The 21,484-nt window shown below is 48.9% G+C and overlaps 1 protein-coding gene across 1 annotated transcript; it reads left to right on the forward strand.

The window, feature by feature from the left end:
- The first annotated feature begins 1,847 nt into the window (after positions 1 to 1,847).
- LOC140760307 (uncharacterized) lies at positions 1,848 to 5,237 on the forward strand. The gene has a single exon (XM_073097223.1). It carries the CDS (start codon positions 2,415 to 2,417, stop codon positions 5,073 to 5,075), a length of 2,661 nt encoding a protein of 886 aa, XP_072953324.1. The 5' UTR covers positions 1,848 to 2,414; the 3' UTR covers positions 5,076 to 5,237.
- The last annotated feature ends 16,247 nt before the right edge of the window (positions 5,238 to 21,484 follow it).

The following is a 21,484-nucleotide window of genomic DNA, read 5'->3' on the forward strand; positions in this document are numbered from 1 at the left end:
GGAGGCAAGGCAAAACTCAATTCTCAATTCAATAATGACTTTGGTTGCCATCCACATCTTTTTAGAGGTTAACCAACAACTCAAATTAACCCTAATAATACAATTTTCGCAAACCGCGTTCGAACGCACCGAGTTCGCTCCTCTAGATTTGCAAACGTGATGCAGGTGTTCGAACGCGTGATCGAATGTGCCTGTCAGTATTTGTGAACGCTCCTCTAGATTTGCACTCTCTTCACCCACGTTCACAGACCGTGTTCAAACTCACTCCACCCGCGTTCGAACACGACTTACAGAAAACTTATTTTAATGGAAATTAAACACCAAAACATGAAACAAAAACACTCATAAAGTGAATCCATGCTCGAGACGACATCGGTGAAGTCCGAATTGTATCAAATCTTGATTCAATGGTTTTGCATCCTAGGTGGAGGCAATCCATATGGCTGCTAGAATACATCTTCAAAGCCTTGCAAAATAGCTTTTAAATCAATGCGTAAATGCATTGGATCGTTCACGTCTTTAGCCCCTTCAATGAGTTGCATGAGGTATCCGCGGCACCCGGGTTTCAGCAACCCTTCAAGGGACTGCAGTGCGCCCTTGGCCTCCTTGCTTGGCGCTGCTAGTACTGGATTGGCTGGCCTTCATGGCTGAACTCCATCGTCGTGGTGGTGAAGTCGAAGGTGACCAGTCCAAGATCCTGAAGCCATTGCACCCCGAGCACCAAGTCAGCCCCTCGTAGAGCCAACAGATAGATATCAATCTAGAAGACATCGCCCTTAATTTGTAGCTGGACTTTACGGCATATGCCCTCTGTTCTCAACATGGTGCCAGCACCGATAGCCACATCGAAGCCGTTGAAAGACTCCGACTCCAATCCCAAATGCCTCACCATCCGAGAATCCACAAAATTGTGGGTACTTTCTGAATCAATAAGGACTTGGACTTTATTCTTCTTGATCATACCTTCGACCCGAAGAGTTTTCAGAGTTGTCTCGCCGGCGAAAGTATGATGGGACAGCATGAGCGCTAGGGTTTGTGAGAGATCTGGAGGGCCTTTCGTCCAACCTCGCAAGCAAGGTGGAGATGGCAATCTTGATGGAGTTGTGTGGTCCGTCTCCATGCCTTGCTCTGATGTTTGAGATGATTGCCTCGTTTGCTTTGCTTCCTTCGATCTTGTTGTAGCTATGACTGTCCGAGGATCATTGGCTCTGATACCAGTTGTTACGAATCGGACTGAAGAAAGGTTTAGGTTGGGTACTTGCATAGATTCATTCATAACATGACCCAACTAGGGTGCACTTGACAATACTTAGAGGCTACACTTCTGACCAAAACAACAAAAGTAAATCCCTAGAAACGAGCGTTCTCGCCGTGGTGTGTTCGAACGCGCAAATTCCGTTTTGTCTTTGCGAATGCGTGTAGGCATTTGAACAGTCCCGAGGCCGTTTGAATGCGTGCATACATTCAAACGTTCCAGAGGCCGTTCGAACAAGCAATTTCCATTCTCTGTCTTTGTGAACACATGTAGGTGTTCGAATGGTCTGTTCCAACACGCGTCCATGGTGTTCGAACGCCCTCCAACAAAAGTCCTTATTTTCTCAAGTAAAATTATTTCTTCCGTACAACTTGATCCAACTTGATACGATTCGGACTTCACCGACATCGTCTCAAGTTTGGATTTACCTTAGGATAAGATTGAGTTTTAGGATAAGATTGTGTTTTAGGATAAGATTGAGTTTTAGGATAAGATTGTGTTTTAGGATAAGATTGAGTTGTTGGTTAGCCTATAAAAGTATGTGTAGGGCAACCAAAATTAGGATTGAATATTGAGAATTGAGTTTGCCTTGCCTCCTTCATCTTCTTCGCTCTCGTTCCCTCAATCTCCCCGGCGACGCCGCTTCTAATCTCCCTCGACAGGCCAATCACCCTAGTCCCTTAGGAGTGGCCCTCTTCTCCCCCTTCTTCCAATTTATCCATCGCTATCCCTAACCTTTCCATCATCCATAACCCTTCCACCATCACTTTTACACCGGTGCCACCCCATCAACACCGGCCCTCCACAATCCACCATTACCTAGGATTTCGTGCCTTCATCCACGGAATCCAAAACAGAGTATCCTGACGTTCGTCCACTAAACGAACGATATTTCGAGATCCCCATCTCCGATTCGCCTGAAACTAGATCCGTTGGAAAGCTCTTTTCCGGGCCTACAACATATCAAAATTTCACAGCGATCCAACGGCGGGATATTTCGGGATCTGATCTCAAAGTTCCGTGCAAGATCGTATTAATCTTGAATCAGAGCCATAGCACCAAAAGAGGGTTCGTATCAATCTGGTATCAGAGCCTATAGCCGAGGAAGGATCGTAACAAGCTGGTATCAGAGCCACCGTTCCTCGGACAAGCGCTTCCAATGACGATCACTCGATCTAATAGGAATACGGAAGAACCTAGCGTTCTATCCATGTTGGGGTCTATTTCCAAACAGATTGCCATCAACAAGCAAATAATGATGGAGATGATGCAGGAAATACGGGCATGGACGAAACCTTTTTCAACAAGCAAGGCAATCACAAGACAGCATTGGGAACCCTCCACAACATACCCAACATCCTCCACGGCCTCCCCGTTCATCACAAAAATAGGGGAAAGTTCGGCTATCCAGCAAGAGCGAGATTCTACACCTCGACCTATGGTCAGCCGCAACGAACTGCCACCAACTACAATGAGATCTGCAACCATTGTAGCAGCCCTCGGAACCTCCACATCTTCCCATGCACCGGAGACCTTGTCGACAAATCGCGAAGTGCTGGCTACGCCACACCTGGTCACTGGATATCCCTCATCAGGAATCCTCATCGGTGGTGAAGGAGATGATCCGAAACCGCGAATTTCGACACTTGGGCGGCCTTTCACCAGCTCCCTTTGCAACCACCGTGAGTCGGCAACTAAGAAGAAATCGCATATGGCCTCCAGCGATCTTCTACCATTCTCCTCGGTCAATCGACAGTCGACCACGACAGCTTCGTCACCGGTGATGACGTTGCAGCTCCCTGCCAAGCTACAACTCAAAGGAAAAGGCCACGATCTTCCACCCATGGCAGCTGAAGGTGCAGATGTGGCTGGACATCGAGGAGAAGAAGTTGAGGAGCAACAACACGTGGAGGACACGAAGGCCGAAATCTCCCTCGACGCCTATTCGGGGACAGCCGCGCCAAAGACCTTGCGGGTGAACGGTGTAATCAAGAAAACCACAGTGAGAATCTTGATTGACACTAGGTCCACCCACAACTTCATTGACATGAGGCTCCTTAGGAAGATTGGGCTCGAGTCGGAACCCACGGAAGGGTTCGATGTGACGATTGGAGATGGCACCACCTTGCGAGCAGATTCTATTTGTGGAGGTGCAGAATTGAAGGTGCAAGGCCAAACTTTCACATTGGATCTTTATCCATTGGCCTTGCAAGGTGCCGATATTGTTTTAGGGACCCAATGGCTTCGGAGCTTGGGGCCCGTGACCTTTGATTTTACAAGCCTCACATTGACTTTTTGGAGAGATGATCAGAGAGTGTTGTTGGATGGAAGTAAACCGCTGCTTGAACTTCCAAAAGAAAGGGGGCTCGCTTCTTTCTCGGCACCCACTTTTCCTTTCTTTTCAGATCTACGAAGAGCCAGTGCAGAGGATAGTGATCTGGTCCGACTCATGGAGGAGTTGAGAGAGAACCCCTCAAGCAACCCCGAGCACGAGGAGCGCAATGGGTTAGTACTAGAGCACGGGCGAATCAAGGTACCCCGAAACGAAGAGCTACGGAGGCTATTGATGTCACACTTCCATGATACTCCTATAGCAGGTCATGAAGGGGTATTACGTACTTACAAGCGGCTAGCCCAAAACTGTACTTGGACTGGGATGAAGACGGACGTGAAGAAGTATGTGCGTGAATGTCAAATCTGCCAACGAACCAAATCAGAGGCACTCAAGCCTAGCGGGCTGCTGCAACCACTACCTATACCAGAGCGTATTTGGGAGGATATCTCCATGGACTTCATTGAGGGGCTGCCGGAGGTTCGAGGACAATCGGTGGTGTTTGTTGTGGTGGATAGATTGAGCAAGTATGCACATTTCATAACATTGTCTCACCCGTTTTCAGCAAAAAGGGTTGCTGAAATTTTTGTTCGGGAAGTGGCACGCTTGCATGGGATGCCTAGGACGATCGTGTCAGACCGGGATCGCATCTTCATAAGTGAGTTTTGGTCCGAGTTCTTCAGATTGCAAGGGACTCAAATCAATCTTAGTTCAGCTTATCACCCCGAGACGGATGGCCAAACCGAGGTGGTGAATCGTGGACTAGAGCAATACTTGCGATGCTTTGTGGCGGATCGACCAAAGGATTGGGTCAAATTTCTTCCCTGGGCTGAGTGGTCATACAATACCGCTCATCACTCAAGCATTGGCATGACCCCATTTGAGGCGGTTTATGGGCGCACTCCCCCTGTCTTGCGTGCCTACGATAGACTCGCGGCGACGGATAGGACTGAGCTTGACTTGGAGCTTGCTGATCGAGATGAAACATTGAGACGGCTCAAGACTCACCTAGCCACAGCACAAAACCGCATGAAGCAAACGCATGACAAAGGCCGACGTGAGCGAGAATTTGAGGTGGATCAATTGGTGTTCGTTCGAGCTCAACCGTATCGACAATCCACATTGAGACCCATTTTGAACCAAAAGTTGGGATACAAGTACTATGGTCCGTACCGAGTGCTACAACGAATCGGTCCAGTAGCTTACCGATTGGACCTACCTGAAGGAACCAGGATACATCCCGTCTTCCATGTCTCGGCATTGAAGGCCCAGATCGGGCCTAACCATGTAGTGGGTTCGACCTTACCCGAACCAATGGAGGAAGATGGCTCCAATGAGCCGGTTCGAGTCCTAAGTCGTAGGAGAAGACGCCAAGGATCCAGATTAGAGACTGAAGTGCTGATTGAGTGGCTGGGCAAACCTACTGACGAGTCTACATGGGAGCTAGAGACAGACATCATGGATCGCTTCCCAAATTTCAAACCTTGAGGACAAGGTTGCGGAAGCGTGGTGGATTGATACGATTCGGACTTCACCGACATCGTCTCAAGTTTGGATTTACCTTAGGATAAGATTGAGTTTTAGGATAAGATTGTGTTTTAGGATAAGATTGAGTTTTAGGATAAGATTGTGTTTTAGGATAAGATTGAGTTGTTGGTTAGCCTATAAAAGTATGTGTAGGGCAACCAAAATTAGGATTGAATATTGAGAATTGAGTTTGCCTTGCCTCCTTCATCTTCTTCGCTCTCGTTCCCTCAATCTCCCCGGCGACGCCGCTTCTAATCTCCCTCGACAGGCCAATCACCCTAGTCCCTTAGGAGTGGCCCTCTTCTCCCCCTTCTTCCAATTTATCCATCGCTATCCCTAACCTTTCCATCATCCATAACCCTTCCACCATCACTTTTACACCGGTGCCACCCCATCAACACCGGCCCTCCACAATCCACCATTACCTAGGATTTCGTGCCTTCATCCACGGAATCCAAAACAGAGTATCCTGACGTTCGTCCACTAAACGAACGATATTTCGAGATCCCCATCTCCGATTCGCCTGAAACTAGATCCGTTGGAAAGCTCTTTTCCGGGCCTACAACATATCAAAATTTCACAGCGATCCAACGGCGGGATATTTCGGGATCTGATCTCAAAGTTCCGTGCAAGATCGTATTAATCTTGAATCAGAGCCATAGCACCAAAAGAGGGTTCGTATCAATCTGGTATCAGAGCCTATAGCCGAGGAAGGATCGTAACACAACTCTAATTGTATCACAAACTAAATAAATAGCTCATCCCAATGAACTCAATGCTGCGAGTGGATCAAATCTGACTGAGTCATATCACAAGATTGCTTGGAAGTACATATGGTGAACGCACAGTCATCCCAAGACGAAAATGGTTGAGTTCGTTATGCTGCTTAGAACCATCTGATCGTGACATCCTCCAAGTGGAACAGACTATTAGGACTTTGTGGTGGTCTCGGGTCCCTTGGTCGTGATGAACTGATTTGCCTAATAGAGCCAGTCTAGTGGATCGCCTCCAACAAAGTTAGGGAAATCAAGTTGTATGGTTCGAACTTCAACCCCTACAAATGGCCCATCTTCATGGATGACATGTCCTCGTTCCGCACGAGGGTCCCTTCTACCACGTGGATGGGGGCCCACTATGGGATCAGCACCATGACCCATTGGTTCGGACCATTACCCTAGCTGCAGGTGGCTCGGGCCAATCTCTAGCTGCAGGTTGTTCATGCCTTGGTCTTGGTGCAAGTGGTTCATGCCAGGGTCTACCTTGCTCTGTTTCGGGCCAAACCCTAGATGCCAATGGCTCGATCCAAGCCCAAGGCATGGGCGGTTTGGGCCAAGGTCTAGGCGCCATCAGGTCAGACCAAGCCCTAGCCATTGGATGTGGTCAAGTTTCATGCACCAAACTCCATCTCGTGCATCTGATCTTAGTTTGTTCAGCCATTGGTGTGCACGCCTCAGGGATGGGTCCACCCCAAACCCTAGGGCATCCTCCTCTTCAACCGGTTCAGCGTTCATCGATTCTGGAGCGACAACATTCCTCTCTATTTGAGCTCTTGGAATCTGTTCATCACAGAGTTCGTGAAGCTTGTATTGATTGCGAGGATTGAAGCACCTCCGGCTAAGCTGTCGAGGGAGCAGGGGTTAGCAGTTTGGGTGGTGGACTTGTGTTCTTGGATAGTCCGTGGTAGCGGTCGATCCCTGACTGTTGAAGTCTCCCTAGTTACTCATGCCGCCACCCCTCGTGTGGTTGTCATCTGGTCCAAGGATAATGATGGCTCTAATACCAAATTATTACGAGCCGACTAGAGAAGATCCGCAATTGGGTTAAATGACGGTAGATAGAGAGGGTGGAAGGAGGGATGATGGCACTTGTGATGGTGAGGAAGACGAAGGGCAGCATTGGCGACGGTGAAGGGAGATTAATTTACTTCTACTCGTAGATTATCTTACTCTTACTCCTAAGATAAACTCAAGTCTAGAATAACTTCTCAATGCTTGGATCCTTGCCTTAGAGCTATAAGAGAAATGGCCCACTCCAACTAGCATTTCGAAGGTAAGGAGCTTTCATGGTTTGGCTTCTTTGTATCAAGATTTGTCAAGAATTTTAGTTATATACTTGCTCCATTGGATGAATGTATCAAGAAGAACAGAGAATTCGCATGGAATGAAGCAGAACAAAAGAGTTTTGAACCAATCAAGGAGAAGCTCCGAACTGTACCAGTACTAGCACTTCCAGATTTTTTGAAGATTTTTGAGATCAAATGTGATGCTTCAGGGATGGGAATAGTCCTATTGTCAAAGAGACTGATAGCTTACTTTAGTAAGAAGTTAAATGGTGCTTACTTGAACTATTCCCTTTACGATAATTATGCACTAATTCGAGCATTGGAGACCTGGCAGCATTACTTACTTCCAGGGGAGTTTGTCATACACACAGATCATGAAGCTTTGAAGCATTTAAAGGGGCAAAGCAAGTTGAATCGAAGGCATGCTAAGTGGGTTGAGTCCTTAGAGTCATTTCCTTATATTATCAACTATAAAAAGGGAGAAGTAAACATAGTGGCTGATGCTCTTTCAAGGAGATGTGCTTTGGTTTCTATGCTTAATGTTAAATTGTTGGGGCAACTTGGACGATCCAGATTTTGGCATTATCTATACAGCTTGTGAAAAGCGGGCTGTGAAAGGGTTCTATAAACATGAAGAATTCCTCCTCAAATCAGAAAGGCTATGCATTCCAAGGGGTTTAATTCGGGAGCTCTTAGTAAGGGAGGCACATGGTGGTGGATTGGCTGGGCATTTTGGAGAAAAAAAAGATGCTGAAGATGTTCAAGGAACACATTTGTTGGCCAAGGTCAACTAAAAATGTCCACAAGATAATTGAGTGTTGTGTTATATGCAAGAAGGCAAAAGGCAAAGAGGCTTTCTACGGGTTGGATATGCCTCTTCCAGTTCTGGACCAACCTTGGATGGATGTGAGCAAGGATTTTGTGTTTTGGCTGCCACAAACTCAACAAGGAAGAGATTCAGTTTTCATTGTTGTGACAGATTTTCAAAGATGTGGCACTTCATTCCTTGCCACAAAACTGATGATGCTTCTCTTATTGTGGATTTGTTGTTTCGGAAGATGTTTGCTTGCATGGAGTTCTAAGGAGGATAGGATGCCAAATTCTTGAGTTATTTTTGTAAGACCTTTTGGGAAAACCTAGGCACCAAACTTCTCTTTAGCCCCGCATGTCATCCTCAAACGGATGGCCAAACTGAAGTGGTACATCAAACTCTTTCTTCTTTGCTTTGTACTATTGTTCATAAACATTTGAAGAATTGGGACGAGTGTCTGCCTTCGGTTGATTTTGCTTACAAGAGAAGTTTGCATAGGACTACTAAACATACTCCTTTTGAGGTAGTTTATGGATTCAACCCAAAATACTCCACTTGATCTATTACCGATTCCTGCTATCGTAAGAGGTTGTCTAGATGGCACACAAAAGGCAGAATTTATCAAAACATTGCATCAGAATGTTAAGAAGGCTGCCAACAAAGGAAGAAAGCAAGTAAGCTATGATCCAGGAGATTTAGTTTGGATACTCTCACTAGAGGGCATTTCGAAATAAAGTCATAACAATATATAGTCATCTGCAATCGTCTCTATATATATCAATAGCATATTCATATTCAAGATCAGTCTAACCAAATGATTGTATTGTGAACCAGCCCAGAGCTGGTTGGTCTAGTTGAGTCAGGGTTAGTCTAGTCGGGTTGAGTCTAGTCTAGGGTTGCTTGGAGAGCAAGTAACCCCAGCATGGGGTAGCAACTATAAAAATGGTGTGGTGAGCACCCCAAGGAGCCAATGAGATTTACCCTAATTTTCCATCTCTCTCTCTCTCTCTCTCTCTCTCTCTCTCTCTCTATCTCTCTCTCTTCATCTAGCGGCAACACCAAGACGACCAGTTGAACCCACACACGCCAGCTCCCCACCTCACTTCTTCCCTCAGCTCATGTAACACACCACCCACCTACTACCTAACCCAAATGGCTCACCCTCCACAGCTACCATCTCCTCTCCATTAAGCTTCCCAAAGCCTCCACCTCCACTGCCAGTCTCCACTTCACCGAGCTGAGACAAACTCAATCACCAAATCAACCAAGCGATGACCCCACAACATGTGTATCAGAGCCTCCAACTGCCAGCACTAACAACCACGCAAGCATGACGAACCAGCAAACTGCTGCTGAGACTACGATGGATGGCAACCCTGTGACCACCGCCAATGTCGCTGCTTCAATTGAGGCAAGGCCTACGCAAGCGCGCCGAGCACACCACCAACAAGAGGAGGGGCACAACTCAAGCTTGTAGCGAACTTTCTCCTCCAATGACTGCTCAATCGCCAAGAGCGGTCGCAAGAGGAGATCTGGGGTCTAAGGGACGACCTGCAGACCTTGATACTCAGCAGACAGTTGCGCGAGCCCTCCCCTCCACCAGTCGACCGCCGAACCTGCAGTAAGGAACCGGTCGACCACCGAACCTGCAACAATCCTCGCCGCCGGCTATTTTCAGTCTACAGTAGAGAAGCCGCAATGAGTAACATCCACTACCGAAGATTCATGGCCTGCAGCCATTGCAACCAGCCACCCACGATTGGCAGCTGTCGCCACTAGTCCTTGGCTTGCAACCACACCCTCCAGCCCTCAGCCCACAACACTACAGCCCAGAGAACTTCGTGCCAAAGCCAACGCCAACATGAGCAGCCGCCAGTTACGGTGAGCCCTTGCTGCCATAGCCCCTCGGCCTAAAGCTTACCTTCATGCCTTTCCCACCAGGGAAGATGCCGGATTAATTCACGGACCCCTTCATGAGCAGGCCACACCTTGGCCTACCTCCACGAACTAGTTTTCCTTGGGTGGCTGCCGCTAGGCTAAAGCGGGGACCACCCAACCCACCAGATCCTAGGACTCACCCTCATGCCCACTATGGACTGGAGGGAGGAGGATGGGACCATAGCGTCACACTCGAGGGCCCTTGGGGGAATCAAGAGGACTTCGGACTACAACACGATAGAGACGACCAGAGGCGATGTGAAGTAGAAGAACAGATCAGACACCCACCCATGATTAGACCCGAGGCGGCATATGACCCCAACCGCGACAACGGGCATCCGCGGTGCACTACTAGCCTCTATTTTCTAAAGTTCTAAGGAAGTAACCCGTTAGATTAGATGTTTCTAGCTAAGTAATTTTTCGAGTATCAAGGCACAGCGGAGGATGCAAAAGTGCTGTTGGCGAGCTTCCATTTGGAAGCGGTTGCCCTACACTGGTACCAGTCGGTGAGCACCCATTAGATGTTCGAGTCGTGGACCGAGTTCATAGAGGGGCTCTCGAGACGATTTCGGACCTCTGGCTTCAAGGACTATCATGCCACACTCTCCAAATTGTTTCAACAGACATCCGTGGCCGCATACCAAGAGGAGTTTGAGTGCATGAGTAGCCGTTGCCGACCCCTTTTGCCACAACAACTGTTGATCAGCACGTTCATCTCCAACCTATGTGAGGAGGTCAAGGCCGACATCCTCTGCTTACGACCTCGGACCTTGAGCAAGGGCTCTGAGGACGCCACACAAATGGAGCAGAAAGCACGTGGCCCCAAGGAGTGCCTTGAGTACCTCATGGACTAGTCGGGACAGCTAGAATTTCCCACGTGCACCCGACAGCCACTCCGAGGGCCAATCATGCCCCCTTTGGGATGTGGACAGCATAGAGACCAGCAGCGGGACCCATTAGAGGAGGGGCCCAGCCCGTAGTCTGCACTCCTATGCCTACATAGGTGGAAGAGCAACGGGCTAAGGAGTTGTCCTTTCGATGAGACAAGCGGTTCACTTTGGGCCACCATTGCGCTAGAGTCAGCGGGAGTGTGATGTTGATTGACGGTCAAGAGACGGGCAAGGAGTTGATAGAGGATGACGTGGCCACCAAGGATCTAATAGAGGACGAGGACGAGGGCTTAGAGGACTATATACCCACCGAGATCTCCATGCTCGCTTAACTTGGGAACGAGCACCCCGAAAACCCTACAGATGGACGGGGTGGTCATGAAGCATAGCATACACGTACTCATTGATACCAGGAGTACGCATAACTTCTTGGACGAGGAGCTCGTGCGAAGGATTGGCCTAGAGGCAAAGCCCACCATCGGCTTTGAAGTGACCATTGGAGACGGCACGAAGCTTCGAGCGGAGAGCATTTGTCGTGCGGTCTCATTAAGGGTGCAAGGCCACAACTTCAGAGTGGATTTGTACCCCCTAGCACTGCATGGAGCAGACATTATTTTGGGCACCCATTGGCTCTAGAGCTTAGGCCCGGTTACATTTGACTTCTCATGCATTGACTCACCTTTTGAACGAATGGATGGAGTGGTAAGATTAGATGGAGTCCAGACTCAGCCACATCCAACACCACTTAGTCGAGCATTCCATGAGAGTGAAGCAGAGCAAGTGCTCGGTAGAGTACCTCGGATACATCATTTCAGTTGAGAGTGTGGCGGCTGATCTAGGCAAGATTTCTTACACGATTAGTTGGCCACGACCGAGGACCATCCAAGAGCTTCGCGACTTTTTGGGCCTGACAGGTTACTACCATCGATTTGTGGCTGGTTAAGGCTAGATGGCAGCCCTGCTCACCTCCTTACTAAGGAAGGATGCCATCAAGGAGCTAAGGGCCACCATGACCACTGCCCCTGTGCTAGCCCTGCCAGACTTCCCTCAACAGTTTGTGGTGGAGTGTGACTCCTTTGGGGCCAACATCGGCGCTATACTCATGCAGAAGGGAAGACCTATAGCTTATCTCAGCAAAGCCTTATCGGAAAGATCAGAACAGCACGTAGCACCACCCATGATGCGTTATCATGACAACCCGCACCAGTGGAGTTCGCGGCCATATCGATGCTGAGTTTTTCATTCATTAAGGACCACCGGCTAGCAAGTAGCGCCGACCTAGAGATATTGAGGTTGATGCAGGAATTGGTGGACAGCCCGGCGAGCCACCGCAAGTTCAAGAGCCACGATGAACTATTATTGGACAGAGGGCGCATCCGGGTGGCCAGCAAATGATGGGTTGCACGCACAACTCATGGACCACTTTCACTCAACTCTAGAGGTTGGACATGAGGGCATGCTAACAACATACAAACGGTTCTCACTAAGCTGTACGTGGGCCGGGATGAATAAGGCAATGATAGCAAACATGAAGGTGTGCAAGGTGTGCCAATGGGTAAAGACTGATTCCCTCAGACCAACAGGATTATTACAGTCCTTACGGATCCCTTATTGAGTTTGGGAGGACACCTCTACGGATTCATCGAAGAGCTACCGGTGGTGTGGGGGTACTCGGTCATATTTGTGGTGGTAGACAAGCTGAGCAAGTATGCCCACTTCTCAGCCCTGGTGCACCCATTCTCGGCGAAAATTGTAGGGAGGTGTTTGTGCACGACGTCGGGGAGCTCCATGGCATGCCATGCTGTATAGTATCAGACAGAGACCGGGTCTTCATTAATGACTTTTTGATAAAGTTCTTTGCACTTTAGGAGACCTGATTAGACCTAGGTTCAGCTTACCACTCGCAGACTGATGGCTAAATAGAGGTGGTGAACCGGGGCATTGAGCAATATCTTTACTGCTTTGTACGAGAGCGCCCCGGGAGATGGCTCAATTACTTGGGCAGAGTGATCGTACAGGACTACTTTTACACTAGCATTCAGATGACACCCTTTGAGGCAGTGTATAGTAGGCCATCACCGACCTTGCGGACATACGACACAGAAGCCTCTACGGCACAGACGAAGACGGACCTAGAGCTGACTGATCGAGATGCTACCCTGAGGTCTATGATCGCAACCATCGTGAGCAACAGTTTGCAATCGGCAATCTAGGCAGGTGGCTCTACGACTAGTGCGTAACCAAAAACTAGCGCATAGGCACTTTGGGCCATTTCGAGTGCTCGACTGACTTGGTCCGGTAGCACACCGATTGGCATTGCCTGAGGGATCCCGCGTCCACCCAAGTTTTCCATGTTTCACTCATAAAGGCTAGAGTCGGAACAGACCAGATTGTGGACAAAGATATACCCCGACCCAGTGGAGGAGACACCCAATGGAGCAGATGAGGGTTCTGGCCAAGAGGCGATAATGTAGAGAAGAGAGGCTACAAATGGAGATTCTGGTAAAGTGGTTGGGACGACATTCCAATAACGCTACATGGGAGCTTGAGTCCGAGATAGCCGAGCGCTTTCTGACTTCACACTTTGAGGACAAGGTGGTGGAAGCGTGGTGAATTTTTGTGAACAAGTCTAGAGCTGGTTGGTCTAGTCGAGTCAGGGTCAGTAGTCGAGTCAAGGTCAGTCTAGTTGAGTTGAGTCTAGTCTAGGGTTGCTTGGAGAACAAGTAACCTAGCATATGGTAGCCACTATAAAAATGGTGTGCTGAGCACCCCAAGAAGCCAATGAGAATTACCCTAATTTTCTATTCTGCTCTCTCTCTCTCTCTCTCTCTCTCTCTCTTTCTCTCTCTCTCTTCAGCTGGCAGCAACACCAAGGCCACTAGCTGAACCCACACACGTCAGCTCCCCACCTCACTCCTTTCCTCAGCTCACATGACACCACCCACCTACTTCCCTGTATCGCTCACCCGCGACAGCCACCATCTCCTCTCCATTAGCTTCCTAAACCCTCCAGCTCCACTGTCGGTCTCTACTTCACCGAACTAAGACAAACTCAATCACCAACCCGAATCAGCAATGACCCCACTTCCTTCACCAACCACAACATTGGTATTAGAGCCTCTGACCGACAACCATGACCACTGCCCAAGCGACAGCAAACCAGCAAGTTGCTGCCGAGATGACAACGGATGGTGACCCTACGACCACCACCAATGTCGCTGCCCTGACTGAGGCCAAGGCCTACGAGAGAACACCGAGCACACCACCGGCGGCAGGAGGGGCGCAACCGGAGCCTATAGTGACCCTTCTCTGACAGCAACTACTTGATCTCGAAGAGCGGTCGCAAGAGAAGATGTGAGATTTGAGGGCCGACCTGTGGACCTTGATACTCGGCGGAACCACTACAGCCTCCTCCCGTCCATCAGAACCACTACAAAGAACCGGGTCAACCTAGGTACTGCCCTCAACCGTCCCCACCCCCCTTTCTTCAACATCCACCTACCCCGAAGGCCACCTTCACTTCGATAGGCCATGGATGGGAGGAGGGTAACCAGCCGACCATCGAGCTTGCAGCGACCCTCGCCGCCGGCTGTTTTCGATCTGTAGCAGACAAGCCACGACCAGCAACATACACTGCGGAGATTCATGGCCTGCAGCCATCATAGCCGGCCACCCACGGTCAGCAACCGCTGGCTCTAGTTCTTGGCTTGCAACCACCAACTCCAGCCCAAAGGGCTTCGTGCCAAAGCCAACGCCAACATGGGCAGCCACCGATTACTATGAACCCTTGCTGTCACAGCCCCCCAGCCCAAAGCTTACCTTCATGCCTTTGTCGAACAGGGAAGACGCCAAACTAATTCACGGACCCCCTCATGAGCGACCACACCTCGGCCTACCTCCAAGGATGGGTTTTCCTTGTGCGGCTACCACCAGGCCAATAGGGGGGCCACACAACCCACTGGATCCTAGGACTCACTCTCAAGGACCGAAGGGAGGAGGACGGGACCACAGACGTGGATGGGATCTAGAAGGAGAAGACGTCACACTGAAGGGCCCTTGAGGGAACCGAGAGGACTTCGAAATGCATCGCGGTAGAGAAAACCGGAGGTGGCGTGAACCGGAAGTGCACATCATACACCCACCCATGATTAGACCCAAGGCGGCATATGACCCCAACTACAACAACGGCATCTACGAGCTTACTACTCGGCTTGATTTTCCAATGTTCCAAGGAGGTAACCCATTAGAGCAGTTTTTCAAGTATTAGGGCACAGCGGAGAATGCTAAGGTGTTGTTGGCGAGCTTCCATTTGGAAGGGGTTGCCCTACACCGGTACCAATCGGTGAGCGTCCATCAAATGTTCGAGTCGTTGATCGAGTTCATAGAGGGGCTCTCGAGACGATTCAAGACCTCCGGCTTTGAGGTCTATCATGCCACACTCTCCAAATTGAGGATGCCACATGGATGGAGCAGAAGCATGTGCCCTGAGGAGTGCCCTAAGGACCTCATGGACTAGTCGAGACAGTCGGAATATCCCACGTGCACCTGATGGGGGCGTAGGGCCAACAGCCGATCCGAGGGCTAATCATGCCCCCTTTGTTATGAGGACAACGCAAAGACTGACTACGGAACCCGGAGGAGGAGGGGCCCAAATCGTAGCTCGCAATCTCACACCTACATAGGTGAAAGAGCGACAAGCTAAGGGGTTGTGCTTCTGGTGCGACGAGTGGTTCACTTCGAACCACCGTTGTGCCAAAGCCACCGGGAGTGTGATGTTGATTGACGGTCACGAGGAAATGGGCAAGGAGTTGATAGAGGCTGACGTGGCCGTCGAGGATCTGATGCTGGGGACGAGCACCTAGAGGAGGATATACCTACTGAGATCTTCATGCACGCTTACTCGGGAACAAGTGCCCCGAAAACCTATGAGTGGACCGGGTGGTCAAGAAACATAGCGTACACATACTCATTGATACCGGGAGTACACATAACTTCTTTGATGAACGGCTTGTGCGAAGGATTGGCTTGGAGACCGAGCCCACCATCAGCTTTGAGGTGACCATCGGAGATGGCACGAAGCTCCAACCAGAGAGCATTTGTCGCGGGGTCTCATTGAGGGTGCAGGGCCACAACTTGATAGTGGATTTGTACCCCCCCTAGCACTCCTTGGAGTAGACATTGTTTTGGGCATCCAGTGACTCCAAAGCCTAGGCCTGATTACATTTGACTTTTCACACATGCGGCTCACCTTTCGAAGGGATGGATGAGCGGTGAGATTCAACGGGGTCTGAACTCAACCACATCCTACACTGCAGCCACTGATTGGTGTGCCGGGCACCGGAGAGCTCTCCTATTTCCTACAGTTGGTCCCAACGATGCCTGAGCCCGCTCTAAGCTCAAGTAAACTTGCTGATCTAATCCAATTGCTTACTAACTTTGCTGGGTTGTTTGAAGTCCCAATGGGTCTACCCACTATCAGGTGCACCGACCATAGGATTGAGATTGTGCCGAGGGTCGAACTAGCCAATGTTCGACCATACCGATACCCGCATGTGCAGAAGGAGGAAACCTCGAGGCTAGTCACCGAGATGCTAGAGCAGGATATCATCCAGCTGCGCTAGAGAGCGTATTCTTCATCGGTCCTACAGGTGAGGAAGAAGAACAGGAGCTAGCATTTTTGCATGGACTACCGTGTGCTAAGCACCATCATTGTCAAGGATCCGTACCAGATACCTATTATTGAGATGCTATTAGACGAGTTGACAAGGGCATCCTGCTTCAGCAAGCTCGACCTCCGTGCAGGGTACCATCAGATCCAAGTTTGACTCGAAGATGTGCATAAGACAGTGTTCCAGACTCATGACGGGCACTACGAGTTCAGAGTCATGCCATTTGGACTAACAAAAATGCACTTGCGATATTCTAGGGCCTGATGAATGACATATTCTGGCCACTTCTCCAGTGATACGTGCTAGTACTCTTTGATGACATTCTTGTATACAGCAGGACGTGGTCGGACCACATGGAGCACTTGAGAGTGGTGTTGACCCTAGTAGCCAAGCATTCCATGAGGGTGAAGCAAAGCAAGTGCCTGTGGGGGGAGCACTTAGTAGAGTACCTCAGACACATCATTTCAGCTAAGGGCGTGGCAGCTAATCCAGGCAAGGTCCCTTGCATGGTCAATTGGCCACAACTGAGGACCATCCGATAGCTTCGTGGCTTTTTGGGCCTGACAAGCTACTCCTCCACTAGGTTGGGGCCACCCTCTCTCGACCCTAACAGCTATAATTCTCTCGTTTAGGGTCGAGAGAGGGTGGCCACAACCTAGTGGAGGAGTAGTGGAGGATGGCTGCAATGGGGGTGTGCAGAGGGAAATTTCGGAGGTGTTGGAGGAGGCTATTTAAGATTATGGCTACTCCTAAGGCTAAAACTAGCTGATTCATTTCATAATGAGCAAAAGAGTTGCACACCACAATTTATAGGTGGCTAACTCCAAATTAGACTGGTTAACCCTCATCTGGACTGACTAATGCTAATAAGCAACTAGGTCTAATAAGGAAATGCAACAGACCATAAGGTCTTAATTGAACAACTTAAAAGAAATAAGCAAATCTAAGATAGATAGTGTGTGAGTCCAATAACAGATCAAGCAATTTTGCTTGGCTAGGCTCAGCTTGGGCTTGGGTCATAACACTCCACCACGCTTCCATTCAACTTGTCCTCAAGGTGAATATTCTGGAAAGCATTGCATCAACTCTGACTCTCCAACTCTCATGTCAAGTCCTCAGCTGGTCCACTGATCCACTCCACCAGGACTTGGGTCTCAAGTCGACCTCCCACCCGTTTCCTTTGCTTGGCTAGAGTCCGAAGTGGAATCAGATCATGGTCTCCTATGATAGGCTAAGCAAGTTGATCCAGCACGACCTTCTCAGCTCCAACTCGCGCTCGTAGAGCCAACATGTGAAATACAAGATGTATCCTTACATCATTGGGCAAGTCTAATCTGTATGCTACCTCACCAATTCGCTCCACAACTTGGTATGGAGCGAAATATTTAGCTAATTTCTTGTTGGGCACCGGTCGAACTGAAATTTGGCGATATGGTTGTAGTTTGACAAAGACCCAATCTCCTATAGCAAAAAACTTGATCCATTTGTTTGCGATCATAAACTTGATGCATCTGATTCTGAGCTCGAGTTAGATTGAGCTTCAATTTCCTGAGTTGCTCGTCCCGCTCCATTAGAGCTTCTTCTACTTCTGTCCTCTCTGAACGCTGTTCTGGAAGATATGGCACAATAGTAGGTGGTGGTCACAGTAGACAGCTTCAAACAGCATGGCACTAGTAGCAGAATGGTGGCCAGTGTTGTTTGCCCACTCCGCCCATGGGAGGAATTCCAGCCATCTTCATGGTTGCTTGCCAGCATAGCAACATAGATATTGCTCCAAGCAATGATTAATTCTTTCAGTTTGCCCATTAGTTTGAGTATGGTAGGCGGAGCTTATCTTCAACTCGGTCCTTTGGAGATGTGCCATTTCAGTCCAGAACTTGCTGGTGAAGATAGGATCTCGGTCGGACACAACAGAGCATGGAACCCCACGAAGACAAACCACTTCGCATATAAAAGCTTCCGCCACTGTCCGCACCGTGTAAGGATGACTTAGCAAAATGAAATGCAGATACTTGCTGAGGAAATCAACCACAACCATGATCACAGATTTTCTTCGAACCGTTGGCAGACCTTTGATGAAATCAAGTGAGAGGTCCTCCCATATCTGATCTGGTATAGGCAGGGGCTGCAGCAAGCCAGCGAGCTTGATTGACTCAGTCTTGACCCATTGGCATGTATCACAAGCCTTGACATAGGCTTGTATATTCTTCTTCATCCCTGTCCATCTACAGCTGCGTTTAAGACAGAGATAAGTTCTAGTCATACCTTCATGGCCGGCTGCTAGAGAGTCATGGAAGTAGCTGATTATAGCTCTTCTAAGTTCAGCATTTGTAAGCACCATAATGTGCCTTTGAATCAGAATCAGGCCATCCCTCATGGTGTGGTCCGATTCAGCCTGATTTTGCTCAATTTGAAGTTTGATCTCTCTCTCTCTCTCTCTCTCTCTCTCTCTCTCTCTCTCTCTCTCTCTCTCTCTCTCTCTCTCTCTCTCTCTCTCTCTCTCTCTCTCTCTCTCTTCAGCTGGGCCACCAGCTGAACCCAGGCATGCCAGCTCCCCACCTCATTCCTTCCCTCAGCTCATGTGACACACCACCCACCTACTTCCCCAAATCGCTCACCCTCCACAGCCACCATCTCCTCTCCATTAGCTTTCCAAAGCCGCCTCCACCTCCACTACCGGTTTCCAATTCACCAAGCTGAGACCAACTCAATCACTAAACCGACCAAGTGACGACCCCACTTCCTTCACTGACCACAACAGAATGATAAAATATGCTCAATTGAAATCATCTTTAGATAAGATAATATGATACAACTAGAGCTAGATCAAGTTGTATCAAAAGGAATAAATTTGATTGAGAAATAAAGCTTCCTACCCGATTGCATTCGAACACAATACCTACAGCAAAGACAGAGAACGAGATTTGCATGTTCGAACGATCTCGGGCCCATTCAAACGCTTGCACGCGTTCACAAAGATAGAGAATGGGTTTTGCATGTTTGAATAACCTCGAGTGCATCCGAACACACCGTGGCAAGAATGTTTCATTTTTATGGATTTATTTTAGTTGTTTGGGTCCAAAGAGTAGCATCTTAATACTGTGGAGTGCACCCTAGTTGGATTAGTTTTTGAAATGAATCTTCTTTTCCCTTCTCTGCTCATCTCTCTTCCTCCTCGTGCCCTAACCTTCCCATCGACCTCTAGCTGACCGCAGTTAGATCCTTCCCCCCTTGTATGGCGCTGCCCTACTTCTAGGAGCGACCCCTTCTCCCTCCTCGGCCTATTTCTTCCCTATTCACTCGCATCCCCATCACCATATTCATCCCACCTCAACTCCTTCCATCATCATTAAAGAGCTACCTTCAATCCAAATACCCAACATAATACCCACATTACGGTTTGTAACAATGGTATTAGAGCCACCGGTTCTCGGACCATGACTAACACAAGGACAATGGTCAAGCGCGAGACAATGGATGTCAACTCAGACCCAAACCCAAGCTCACTGGCAACCGCTAGCAGCACCAGCCACGCTAGCACGAGCACCACGTCGAGTGCGCCTCTTTCCACGCCGCTCGATCTTAATGTTGCAGCAATTATCTAGCAAATGATGAATCAACAACAAAGGATGATGGACCAGCTGCAGCGAATGCAAGACGCCCTTGTGCGGTCCTTATGTGAGATCTGAATGATATCGCACGGAGGACTGGAGCTGGAGGAACCCACCACAATTACACCAACAACCAACCCAATTCCACCAACGACAAGAGCTTTCCTCGGGTAGACAGACGCGTTGCTACGCAACCCTCCTAGGCCAAGGATGCCATACTAGGCTCCACCAGGGGTGAAACATGGCATAGATGGAGGAAGAATAGAGAGTAGCATGGCCATATGATGACGAACATGAAGCTGCTCACGAGGAAGAAGATAGGAGGCGTCATGGTCCGAAGAATCACATCCTTCATCCACCAACAGTGAGGATGGATCCCCTAATAGACAATGGATGCGACTATGGCATCCGCGAGCGACCCACTTGGCTGGAATTTCCAAAGTTTAACATAGGTAATCCAATTGATTGGACTTTTGGTGTCAAATAGTACTTTTCATGTCATGGCAAGCCGAAAGAAGCTAAGATTATTGTGAGCTTTCATTTGGAAGATGCGACCTTACATTGGTACCAACTGGTACATGCCCACCAACCATTCAACAAATGGATGACATTAACTTTCGCATTAGCTAGACGGTTTGATACAGTTGGATACGAAAATTATAGAGCTACACTCTCCAAATTGACACAAAAGACTATTGTGGCAGCATATCAATAAGATTTTTGAACACCTTAGTAGTTGTTGCTTTCAAGACGGCCACAAGAAGCATCGGAGAGCACATTTTTTGCGAGGCTGCGTGACGAGATAAAAGCCGACGTCTATGCTATGCAACCACAAACTTTCATGGAGGCCTTCGAAACTGTCACAAGAATGGAACAGAAGTATACTGCTTTGAAAGGGGCTATGAGGACGAGTTGGACGTCGAAAGATAGTCTGCATATGCCACGGATGGCGCCCTTAACCGGCAACTCCAATTCCATAGCAAGACCACAGCAAGGTATCCCAAGACTGACGACTGGGTTCAAAGGAGGAGGCATGCAGCCCAAAGGCCAATCCTTGTCACAAGCGCTATACTCCGGGGCATCGATGCACCAAGGCTACGAGCAATGTCATGTTGATTCACAGCTATGACGACAAGGCTGAGGGGGATGTCATAGTGGAGATAGTGGATGAGGATATCTAGGCCGAGATCTTGATGTGTGCATACTCCGGCACTAGCGCCCCAAAGACCCTATGAGTGGATAGGCTCGTCCGAAAGTAGTGTATGCACATCCTCATTGACACGAAGAGCACACATAACTATTTGGACGAGAGATTGGTATGAAGTATAAGGCTCAAGGCTGAGCCCACTATCGGATTTGATGTGACCATCAGCGACGGCACTTGCCTTA

The sequence above is a fragment of the Typha angustifolia genome, chromosome 5, assembly GCF_048772165.1.
Source record: "Typha angustifolia cultivar Huaian chromosome 5, ASM4877216v1, whole genome shotgun sequence".
NCBI lineage: Eukaryota > Viridiplantae > Streptophyta > Magnoliopsida > Poales > Typhaceae > Typha > Typha angustifolia.